The sequence below is a fragment of the Cetorhinus maximus genome, chromosome 9, assembly GCF_964194155.1.
Source record: "Cetorhinus maximus chromosome 9, sCetMax3.hap1.1, whole genome shotgun sequence".
Taxonomy (NCBI): Eukaryota; Metazoa; Chordata; class Chondrichthyes; order Lamniformes; family Cetorhinidae; genus Cetorhinus; species Cetorhinus maximus.
In genome coordinates, this window is record NC_135887.1 from 112619569 (window position 1) to 112632351 (window position 12783).

Consider the following 12783-nt stretch of genomic DNA (forward strand, 5'->3'; position numbering starts at 1 on the left):
TGGGAGTGCGTAGATAATGAGCCACAATAATGGCATCATGGTGGCCAAGAAGCAAAAATCACAGAAAAGAGTAAACAGGAAGCATTAATTGTATAAAAGAGATGGAATTTTCAGTATGTAAACTGGCCTCTTATTAGTTTCAGGGGTAAGTGGTAAAGAAGGGTAGTCACTTAATCACTAGATTTGGACAACATCCACAAATTACTCATGCTTCAAACCTACGGCTTAGTCTAGAGAGGATCTCAAATCCCAGCCTTACTCTATATCCGCAATCATGATAGTTGCTTCAGAAAGCACACCTGTGTGCGATCCTGAACTAGGAGGGAACACAAAGTTTGCGTTATACGGTGGGTCTCTGCTTGAGAATGATGGACTAGTTACTAAATCTGAGAGAAAATTGGTTGGGATAAAAGCTACAGGTCTATTATAATGCCCTTACCATGTGTTGCCAGAGGCAGGGCATTCGGTGTTTCAGCAGCTGTTGAAAGATTTTGGCGTGCCTTTGGATTCTGTAAAGCAAACAGTTAGATTTCAGTGTGCACATGCAATGCAGCGCGATTTCAGCATGGTTTTGTTAGGGGGAGGTCATGCCTGACCAATTTGATTGAATTTTTCGAAGAGGTGACCAGGTGGGTAGATGAGGGCAGTGCATTTGATGTAGTCTACTTGGACTTCAGCAAGGCTTTTGATAAGGTCCGCATGGGAGACTGATAACGAAGGTAAGAGCCCATGGGATCCAAGGCAATTTGGCAAATTGGATCCAGAATTGGCTGAGTGGCAGGAAGCAGAGGGTGATGGTCAAGGGGTGTTTTTGTGACTGGATGCCTGTGTCCAATGGGGTTCCACAGGGATCGATGTTGGGTCCCTTGCTGTTTGTGGTATATATATATATATATATATATATATAAACGATTTAGACTTGAATGTAGGAGGGTTGATCAGTAAGTTCGCGGATGACACGAAAATTGGTGGGGCGGTAAATAGAGAGGAGGATAGCCTAAGATTACAGGAGGATATAGATGGGCTGGTCAGATGGTCTGATCAGTGGCAAATAGAATTTAATCTGGAAAAATGTGAGGTGATGCACTTGGGCAGGACAAACAAGGCACGGGAATACACGATGAACGGTAGGACCCTGGGAAGTACCGAGAATCAGAGGGACCTTGGTGTGCATGTCCACTTGTCCCTTAAGGTAGCGGGACAGGTAGATAAGGTGGTTAAGAAGGCATAATGGGATACTTGCCTTTATTAGCCAAGGCATAGAATTATAAGAGCAGGGAGGTTATGCTGGAACTGTATAAAAGGCTGGTTAGGCCACAGCTAGAGCAGTGTGTGCAGTTCTGGAATCCGCATTATAGGAAGGATGTGATTGCACTCGAGAGAGTGCAGAGGAGGTTTACCAGGATGTTGCCTGGGCTGGAGAGTTTTAGTTATGAGGAGAGATTGGATAGACTGGAGTTATTTTCCCTGGAGCAGAGGAGATTGAGAGGGTACTTGACTGAGGTGTCTAAAATTATGAGGGGCACAGATAGGATAGACAGGTAGGAACTTTTCCCCTTGGTGGAGGGATCAATAACTAGGGGGCATAGACTTAAGGTAAGGGGCAGAAGGTTTAGAGGGGATGTGAGGAAGAATTTTTTCACCCAGAGGGTGGTGGAAATCTGGAACTCACTGCCTGAAAGGGTGGTAGAGGCAGAAACCCTCATAACATTTACGAAGTACTTGGATGTGCACTTGCGATGCCATGGCATATAAGGCTATGGGCCTAGCGCTGGAAAATGGGATTAGGATAGTTTGTTACTTGTTTGACCGGTGCAGACTCGATGGGCTGAAGGGCCTTTTTCTGTGCTGTAGACCTCTATGACTCTATGATTTAAAAGAACAACATGCATTCATATAGCATCTTAATCAATGTAAAGCTTACAAGAGGGGCCACACACAGGAGCGTTATCAAACAAAATTTGATACAGAGTCATCTAGGGAAACATTAGGACATGTGGCCAAAAGCTTGATCAAATTCATAGGGTTTAAGGAGGGTCTTATAGGAGGAGAGATAGAGGCAGAGAGATTTAGAGAGGGAATTCCACATTTTGAGGCCCAGGCAGCTGAAAGCATGTCACAAGAGCATCGGTGGAGCAATTAAAATTGGTGACTCGCAAGAGGCCAAAGCAAGGTCCCCAAGTTAACATCAAACAGAGGCCTCTCATACAGGGAAAATGATCCTTTTGGATTGTTGCCACACATCCAGGAAGGTTAAAGAAGGCCAACTTGCCCCTGAACTGCTGGTGACTCATGGAAGGAAACAAGAGAAAAGAGAGGAAAACAATAATACAAGAAAGACCATCAGGCTTCACTTGGAATCAACAAGAAACATGCATTTATTGGAACTCAGAGGACTTACAATATTGAATTTGCTTCTAAGTGTTTTTCAGTGGGCAAATGGTACAGCTAAATTGCACACAGAAATGTCACCCAAATAGGAATGAGATGAATAGCCAGATCATCTGCTTTTCATAGTGTTCATTGAGGATTAAATGTTGGTCAGAAGCCAACCTCAGCTTATCTGGCCATGCTCTTGTCTCTGAGTCAGTAAATCATGCTTTCAAGCCTAACTCCAGATGCCAGGCCACATAATCTTGGTCAATACTCCCACTGCAGCACTGACAAAGAGCTGCAATGACAGAGGTGCTGTCTTTCAAATGGGATGTCAAACGCCTGGCTGATCAGGTGAACATGAAAAAAAAAAGTGTAGGAATCCCTCGCTGTCCTGGCTACCATTTATTCTTCAGTTAACACCTGAAAAAGCAGATTGTTGTGGGATCTTTGTGTGTAAACTGACTGCCATGTTTACATAAAAAGTGACTATACTTAAAAAAGTAATTAATCGGCTGTAAATCTCTTTGGGACATCCCGAGGACACTATATAAAAAGAAAGAAAATAGACTTGCATTTATATAGCAACTTTCACAACTTCAGGATATCTGACAGTGCTTTACAGTCAATGAACTCTTTTGAAGTGGGGCCAACTGTTGCATTTTAGGAAATGTGGCAACTAATTTGTGCACAGCAAACTCCAGAAACAGCAATGTGACAATGACCAGACCATCTGTTTTTACAATAATGTTGGTCAAGGGATAAATATCGGCCAATAGAGGTAGAGAGGTGGAGAGGTTTAGGGAGGGAATTCCATAACTTGAAGCCTGGACAGCAGAGGGTTGTGGCTTTAGAGGCGATTACCGAGATAGAAAGGGGCGAGGCCATGGAGGAGTTTGAGGACAAGGATGAAAATTTTAAAATCAAAGTGCTGCTTGACCAGGAGCCTATGTAGATCAGCAGGCACAGTGGTGATAGGTGAACGGGACTGTGTGTGTTAAAACATAGACAAGCAGAGTATTGATTGACCTCAAGCTTACAGAGTCATTTACTCATTGTGATTTGTGGGAGCTTGCTCTGCATAAATTGGCTGCCATGTTTCTTACACGACAAGGGGGACTACACTTCTAATTACTGTGTTATCTGTGAAGTACTTTGGGACTTTGAGGCCAAGAAACGTGCTACAGAAATGAAAGTCTTTCATTTGACTGAAAGTTGACTCTCTGTGATCATGGTTTTAAATTTGATTCCTTAACAAATTACATTTCAGCAACACTGAGGACACTGATGAAACAGAAGCTAGATTCTCAGTGGCAGGTGTGACAGACAACCATACGCAGTGACAGGTGCAGTGTGAGACAGGCGCAATGTGAGCGGCAGGCGCACTTAAATCCTTAGTAGTGACACATACGTATCTAACGAATGTTCATAAAATCCAGCCAGGTACTTGGGCTTTTCTAGTAGGACAACCAAAGCCCAGAAAGCATCCTCTTCCTGCATGTTCATTAGGAGCATGGCTGCTATGTAGGACATGCCTGGCAAAATAAAATAAGTTAAAAAATTGAGTGCAGAATTTACTATTAAAAAGCTGCATGCATTACACTGAAAGTTGACTGATAATATAATGATGAACAAAAGATTCAGAGGGGGAAATTTTATCTGACCACCATTACCCTCAAGTAGGAGATGGGTGAGTTTAATTTGTTTACTCCCTGCCAGATTATATTCTCCAATGGCTTCAAAGATTGACATTGGAGAGGGGGTAAAATGATAAACCTGAACCATAAAATTACCCCTATAGAATTATGCAGCACAGAGGGAGCCCATTGTACCCATGCCAGCTCTTTGAATAAACTATCCAATTAATCCCACTCCTCCTGCTCTTTCCTCATGAACTTTTGTGTTTTTCAAATATTTATCCATTTCCCTTTTAAAGGCCATTATGGAGTCTGCTTCCCCTTTCTTTGTCCCAACAGCTTTCTGCATGAAAAAAATGCTCTTTTAATGATGGCCTTAGTATTCTCAATAGTTAAGATAATTGGCAACAGAACCAGAGGGGAGCTGAGGAGATGGTCTTAGACAGTGGATTAGTACGGTTTAGAATGTTCTTCCTAAAAAAAGTGGTGGAAAGAGACTGAATAATGAAACATAGAATTGGATAAACATAGCACTTGAAAGGGAAGAATTTGCAGGGCTAGGGGGAAAAAGGGGTGAGGGTGGGGGCAAGTGGGACCACTTGGATAGCAATGTGCCAAATGGTCTCCTTCAGTACTGTACAACTTGATTCTATGATTTCAGCTACAAGCTCACTAACCACATTTTTCCCATTTACATTTATCAAAATGCTTAATGAAGTGGAACACTACTATCAGATTATTACCCCTCTGTTTCATCAAGAGAGCCCCGGTTTCTTCACTCAGTATTAAAACCATCCCATCCCTGACATCATCAAGGGAAAGCTTTTCAATACTTTCTCTGTGACCTGCATGCCCTCTTTAAACTAAGGCATCCAAAGCTGGGCACAATGCTCCAACTGCAGGCTAATCAATGAATTGAGTAGGTTTAACAACACATTAGGGATATGAAGATAGCACAGGAAAGTTGAGTGAGGTAGAAGAAGTTCAGTTATAAACTCATGGAATGGAAGACTAAGCTCAAGGGGCCATATGGTTTAGTCCAACTCCAATTTCTTATGTTTTTAATACAGTTTCAAAGCAAGGCCAGATGATTGTTAGATGCTTGGTGAGTTGCCACAAGTTCGTGAAATTGTTTCCACCTTTCAGAGGATACCTTGCATCTAACGTAGCTACTGGGAAAAAATAATTCTTTAAGATATTGTCACTTCAGACCCTGCACATTAGGGATCTTACTGCATTCAAACTCTACAAAAAAAATCAAAGTGCTTGCTTGCTCCTGGGATAAGTGGGGAAGGGGCATGCTGTAAGGAGAGAAGAGCATCTTCTTAGAACCTTATCACATACTCAGGACATCCCAAAACACTTCACAGCCAATGAATTACAATTGCTGTTCATCTGTAGGCAAACATAGTAGGCACTTTGCCCACAGAAAGGCCTTATAAATAGCAAATTATGTATGAGTGAGAGGTATTGGTAGAGGCAGGAATGTTGGCTCAGAGACTGGGAGAACACCCCCCCCCAGCTCTTTGGTCCCAATGGAATCTTTTAGGCCTATTTGAACAAACAACTGGAATCTCAGTTTTATGTTCCAGCTCAAAAACTGCAGCTTTGACTATCCAGCATCTATTAAGAGAACGTTATCCATTGAGCTATGTTGGTAAAATTGGGTGTGTTCTTTAGAATAAATGAACTCTGAACATTCATCAAGTTCTAGACACCAAAATGGATAATCAGTTGGAGGTCTGAACAATGAAAGATTCTGATGCTTTATTCCATTACTCCCTTTGAAGACAGCACAACTTGCTTGATTGGCACTCCATCCACCACCATAATCGCCTGCTTTCTCCAACATTAGCGCATTTTGGCAGCAGTGTATACCATTTTCCAGATACACTGCAGTAACTCGCTAAGCCTCCTTCAACAGCACCTTCCAAACCTGTGACCCATTATTACCTAGAGGAACAAGGGCAGCAGACGCATGGGAACACCACCACCTGCAAAATCCCCTCCAAGCCATACAACATCCTGACTTGGAAATATTTCATCGCTCCTTCACTGTCGCTGGGTCAGAACCCTGGAAATTCCTCTCCAACAGCACTGTGGGTGTACCTACACCAAACAGGGTTCAGAAGTTCAAGAAGGCAACTCATCATCATCATCATCATCATCTCAAGGCGACGGCTAGAATTGAGTAATAAATGACAGCCTTGCCAGTGACCGAGCATCAGTGAAGCTGCCCAAACGTGTTGGAGCAGACAAGCCCTCAGAGTTTGCTTGGGGAGAGTGGGCAACCAAGGCAAAATCAATAGAAAATCATTCACATACATTCCACAAAACCCATCTCAGTGCAACTAGAGTCCCACAATTAATGAGTCGCCCAAGGGTGTGAAACACAAGTCCAAGGTACTCCAGAATGGTTGCGCTTTACTGTTTGAGATGTCAGCTTTGGCTCAATGGGTAGCATTCTCATCTGAGCCACAAGGTTGAGAGTTCAAGCCTCACTCTAGAGACTTGAACACATAATCCAGGCTGACACTCAAAGCATTGCAGTACTTGTTAAAACTTGGATAGCCAGGTGATGAAAGATAGAATGCTGGAGCTTAAAAGCTTTTAAGTGAATAAAGATTATTTACAAAGACATACATTGCATACCATACATCTCCAACAACAAAACCTCTTTCAGCCTGTTCCTATATAAATGAGCATAGGCAAGTCCCAATTTAATACCCACCACTTGAATACAATTAACTGATATACACCCAACTGATTTGTATAACAATCTGAAGGAGTGCTGCACGATTAAAGATGCTGTTTTATAGATTAGACGTTAAATTGAGACGCTGTCGGTGCTCTCAGATAAAAGATGCTACAGCAGCACTATTTTAAATAAAAGGAGGGTTCTCCCTTGTGTTCTGACTAATATTTATCCTTCAGCCAATGTCACTAAAAAAATACCAGATGAACAGACATTTTCTCCATTGCTGCTTGTAGGAGTTTGTGCAAATTGGCTGTTGCATTCCCTATGTCAAAATGCACTACACCATAGAAAATAACTTAGTTGGCTGTAAAGAGCTTTGTGATGTCTTGAGGTCATGAAAGGCACTGTAGGTATTAAAGTTCTTCCCATCTTTCTCTTCACACATACTCGAACTGCTGAGGGCTTGTTTACTCCTCTGAATTTTGCAGTGTTTGCCACGCTTTAAACGTCAATAGGTCGTGGTATCCTAGCATTGGCAACCTTAGCTTGTGGACAGCCACAAACACCAATCTGCTGCCACATGCTTTGCATATACCACCTTGTACATTTCTTTAAAGAAAGAAACACAAAGGGACATTCCATAAAACATTTATCCTTGTTTAATTAGAATGCAATCTTTGCACTTTCCTTACATTCCATCAGCACTTTCAAGCTCATGGGTGTCAACAAGGTTTTAAAATTGTTGAAGTTTGCAAGTCAGAAAAAGCAATTTTGGAAAGGACACTGTTACATTGAAAGATAAACTAACAATCCCACAGTCGAAGGGACTTTAGGTTGCCGAATCAGCACTAGAGAATTGCAGCTCAATTTCAAATCCCCAACATACTCCCATTAAGGACAACTCATTGATAGCTAACCCAAGGTGTAATGAAAGGGCTGTATATTAGCTTGTGTAAATATACCCATCATTCCTATGCTCACTCCCCTGTATTGTCTCCTGGTCCACCAATGCCTCAAAATTATAATTCTCATCATTGTGTTCAAAACACTCTATTGTCCTGTCCTTTCCAATCTCTGAAACCTCCTCCAACACTACAACCACATCCACCTCACCCAACCCCCAGATATCTGCCTTCCTCTAATTCTAGCGTCTTGCGCATTCCTGATTTCCATCATTCCATCATTGGCAGCTGTGCCTTTAGCTACCTGGGGCCTGAGGTTTGGAATTCTCTCTCTAAACCTCCATACCTCCCTCTCTTCTCCAAATCTACCACTTTGACAAGCTTTTAGTCACCTGCCTTAATATCACATGTACTTCAGTGTCAATTTTTTAAAAAATTCATTCATGGGATGTGGGCATCGCTGGCTAGGCCAGCATTTATTGCCCATCCCTAATTTCCCTCAAGGTGGTGGTGGTGAGCCGACTTCTTGAACCACTGCTGTCCATGTGGTGTAGGTACACCTACAGTGCTGTTAGGAAGGGAGTTGCAGGATTTTGACCCAGTGATAGTGAAGGAACAGCAGTATATTTCCAAGTCAGGATGGCGAGTGGCTTGGAGGGGAACTTACAGCTGGAGCTGTTCTCATGCGTCTGCTGCCCTTGTCCTCCTAGATGTAGTGGTCTTTGGTTTGGGAGTTGCTGTCGAAGGAACATTGGTGAGCTCCTTGTAGATGACACACAGCTGCCACTGTGCGTTGGTGGTGGAGGGAGTGCCAATGAAGTGAGCTGCTTTGTCCTGGATGGTGTCAAGCTTCTTGAGTGTTGTTGGAGCTGCACTTCTCCAGACAAGGGGAGAGTATTCCATCACATTCTTGACCTGTGCCTTCTAGAAGTTGGACCGGCTTTGGGGAGTCAGGGGGTGAGTTACTCGCTGCAGGATTCCTAGCCTCTGACCTGCTCTTGTAGCCACAGTATTTATATGGCTAGTCCAGTTCCATTTCTGATCAATGGTAGCCCCCAGATAGTGGGCGATTCAGTGATGGTAAGGCCATTGAATGTCATGGAGCAATGGTTAGATTTTCTCTTGTTGGAGATGGTCATTGCCACTTGTCAGATCAAGCCTGGATATTGTCCAGGTCTTGCTGCATTTGGACATGGATTGCTTCAGTATTTGAGGAATAATGAATGGCACTGAACATTGTGCAATCATCAGCAAACATTCCCACTTCTGGCCTTACGATGGAAAGAAGATCATTGATAAAGCAGCTGAAGATGGTTGGGCTGAGGTCACTACCCTGTGGATCTCCTGCAGTGATGTCCTGGAGCTGAGATGACTGGCCTTCAACAACCACAACCATCTTCCTTTGTGCTAGGTATGAATCCAATCAGCAGAAAGTTTTCCCCTGATTCCCATTAACTCCAGTTTTGCTAGGGTACTTGATGCCACGCTCATTCAAATGCAGCTTTGATGTCAAGGGCAGTCACTCTCACCTCACCTCGAGAGTTCAGCTCTTTTGTCCATGTTTGAATCAAGGCTGTAATGAAGTCAGGAGCTGAGTGGCCCTGGCAGAACCCAAACTGGACGTCAGTGAGCAGGTTATTGCTAAGCAAGTGCTGTTTCATAGCACTGTTGATGACCCCTTCCATTACTTTACTGATGAACGAGAGTAGACTGATGGGGCAGTAATTGGCCAGGTTGAAGTTGTCCTGCATTTTGTGTACAGGACATACCTGGGCAATTTTGCACATTGCCAGGTAGATGTCAGTGTTGTAGCTGTACTGGAACAGCTTGACTAGGGGCGCGGCAAATTCTGGAGCACAAGTCTTCAGTATTATTGCCGGAATATTGTCAGGGCCCATAGCCTTTGCACTATCCTGTGCCTTCAGCTGTTTCTTGATATCATGTAGAGTGAATTGAATTGGCTGAAGACTGGCATCTGTGTTGCTGGGGACCTCTGGAGGAGGCTGAGTTGGATCATCCACTCGGCACTTCTGGCTTTTCCACTGATGTGCTGGGCCCCTCCATCATTAAGGATGGCGTTGGTTGTGGGATTGCTTAGCTGTCTGTCACTTGCTGCTTATACTGTTTGGCATGCAAATAGTCTTGTGTTGTAGCTTCACCAAGTTGACACCTCATTTTTAGGTATGCCTGGTGCTGCTCCTGCCATGCCCTCCTGCACTCTTCATTGAACCAGGGTTCATCCCCTGGCTTGATGGTAATGGTAGAGTGGGAATATGCAGGCCATGAGATTACAGATTCTGTTCGAGTACAATTCTGCTGCTGATGATGGCCCACAGTGCCTCGTGGATACCCAGTCTTGAGTTGCTAGATGTGTTCGAAATCTATCCCATTTAGCATGGTTGTAGTGCCACACAACACGATGGAGGGTATCCTCAATGTGAAGGCGGGACTTCGTCTCCACAACGACTGTGCAGTGGTCACTCCTACCGATACTGTCATGGACAGATGCATCTGCGGCACGCTGATTGGTGAAGATGAGGCCAAGTATGTTTTTCCCTCTTGTTGGTTCCCTCACCACCTGCCACAGGTCCAGTCTAGCAGCTATGTCATTTAGCTCAGTCAGTAGTGGTGTTACCGAGCCACTCTTGGTGATGGGCATTGAAGTTCCCCCACCCAGATGGCGCCCTTGCCATCCTCAGTGCTTCCTCCAAGTGATGTTCAACATGGAGGAGCACTGATTCATCAGCTGAGGGAGGGTGGTATCTGGTCATCAGCAGGAGGTTTCCTTACCCATGTTTGACCTGATGCCATGAGACTTCATGGGGTCTGGAGTCAATGTTGAGGACTCCCAGGGCAATTCCCTCCCGACTGCATATCAATGTCCTGCCACTCCTGAGGGATGGTGATGGTGGTGTCTGGGACATTATCTGTAAGATATAATTCCGTGAGGATGACTATGCTTGACAAGTCTGACAGATAGCTTTCCCAATTTTGCCTCCCCTTTGCAGGGCTGACAGGGCTGAGATTGCCGTTGTCGTTTCCAGTGCCTAGGTCGAAGCTGGGTTGTCCATTCAGTTTCGTGACTTTGTTGTGGTTTGATACAGCTGAGTGGCATGCAGTTAAGAGTCAACCACATTGCTGTGCCTGGAGTCACATGTAGGCCAGACCAGGTAAGGATGAGATTTCCTAAAGGGCATTAGTTTTTTTTTTAAGAACAATCGACAATCATCATTAGACATTTAATTCCAGATTTTTATTGAATTCAAATTCCACCATCTGCTGTGGCATTCGAACCCCGGTCCCCAGATCATTACCCTGGATCTCTGGGTTACTAGTCCAACGACAATACCACTATACCATCACTTCTCCTAAATCACATGGAGTGAATCGAGTTGGCATCTGTGTTGCTGGAGACCTCCGGAGGAGGCAGAGATGGATCATCCACTCAGCACTTCTGGCAGACGATTGTTGCAAATGCTTCAGTCTTATCTTTAACCTCTGATAAATCACCTTGTGACATTAAAGGCACGATGCACATTCAGTTTTTGTTGCAATACTTTCCAGAATTACTTACAATTTGGGCAAGTCCAGGCTGGCAATAGATTCCACAGTGAGCTGGCAATAGGTACCAATAGTTCCCACAATTGTGCTCTCTCTCCTGCTGGGTCTCAGCTCATTCTTACTCTTCCATTCCCTTCTTCCCATACTTGGTCAAGCCAGCTTAGCTTTGACCAGTCACTTGAAACTTTCCCAGCTGAATTTCCACCTGTCAGGCTCCTCACAATGTGATGTTAATTGAGGATGGTTGAATTCACAGGCAGCCTGGGTTCTACCTCAATAATATCTAACCCGGGGTAGTGCAAGTGCACCCTGGGTACTTGCATATATTATCAGCTGGTTTTAAATCTGAAATTTTAACATTTGAAAAAAATTCAACAATTATCAGCAAAGTGAAAGCCACAATACTTCCACCTTTTCTAAAATGCTAAGTGTGCAAATTATGCAGAGATCTCAGAAAATTGTTCTATTACCTGGAACACTACTGCCCCCTTTTGGCTCTCAACTACTGTAAGAAATTGGGGTCTTTAATAAGCAGATATTTCCTGCATTTTATGGGATTAGCTAGGCAGCATTGATTTTCTTACTGGAAAGAGGATTTCTAACGCTTTGACCTCTAAATGGTCTTATTTCAGGCTTCCATGTTGACATTGTAAGCTGATAGAGTGGCATCTTCTGTACCTCCTTATCTATGCAATTGTTTAGAACCAAGATATGACCCTCAGCGTGATGTAAACTAAAAACTGACCTCATGAGGATGAAGAACAGGGGAGGTGTTAACCACCTTGACATTTGGAGTACCTGTCCTGTATCCATTGGTCAGAATCATTAGAGGACTGACACTGGGTAAGTTACCAGCACCCCAAAAAGGATATATATATATTGGTGATAGGGGGCTGAGGTGCTGGGGGCTGAGGTCGGACGGAGGTCCTGGAGAGTTCCTGTTGAGGGATGGGATACTGCTGAGGTGTTGGGGAGGTTGCAGTACTTGTTAGTAGCCGTCTTCTTAAGATGGACGAGGAGGAGGGGGATGGTGAGATCAACACATTCTGTGCCAACTAGTTGTCTGCCATTTGGCACCAATAAACCACAACCGTTACGGGTCGTATACTTTCTGTCTAATTAGTTAATGTATCCTATCTAAACCGTTGCTTCTTCATAAATTCAATAAACCATCTTAAAATTACTTGTGACTAGTCGACTGCTTATTTAGGTATCTGTGATCCCGATCCACAAAATCTTACACGCATGCACACACACCCCAGTGGCTGGGGATTCTGCAGAGACAGCAAGGAGGGATCTTCAGGGTGCATTTGTAACTTCTCTAATAATTAACACTTTGCTTGGATTTTCCATCACACCCTTAAATTTAATATCCACTAAGAGCACAAACTCCCAAAAAGTTGAAATGCTGTGATGTGAAGCAGAATGCTTAGCTGAACACTACAATTCCTCCACCCCTCCTTGCTACACTAGGAACCATTATTACAACTTTTGTTATCAGAATATAAATTGTATTTTTGATACACAAGCAAAAAGACAGTCACATTTCTACAGCACCTTTTACAACCTCAGGATATCCCAAAGCACTTTATAACAGCGTCTACACTTCACA

The 12783-nt window shown here is 43.7% G+C and overlaps 1 protein-coding gene across 2 annotated transcripts in view; it reads right to left on the reverse strand.

The window, feature by feature from the left end:
• The window catches only part of LOC144684941 (TBC1 domain family member whacked), a 166244-nt gene that overhangs the window by 130465 nt on the left and 22996 nt on the right, over positions 1 to 12783 (reverse strand). For both annotated transcript variants that reach the window (XR_013577591.1, XM_078549380.1), the window contains exons 6-7: positions 3785 to 3908; positions 440 to 509 (exon numbers count right to left, since the gene is read on the reverse strand). Coding sequence is in view for 1 of the 2 variants with exons in the window: in XM_078549380.1 (XP_078405506.1) it covers positions 440 to 509; positions 3785 to 3908 (194 nt within the window). In the remaining variant the exon portion in view is untranslated. The remainder of the gene's footprint in view (positions 1 to 439; positions 510 to 3784; positions 3909 to 12783) is intronic.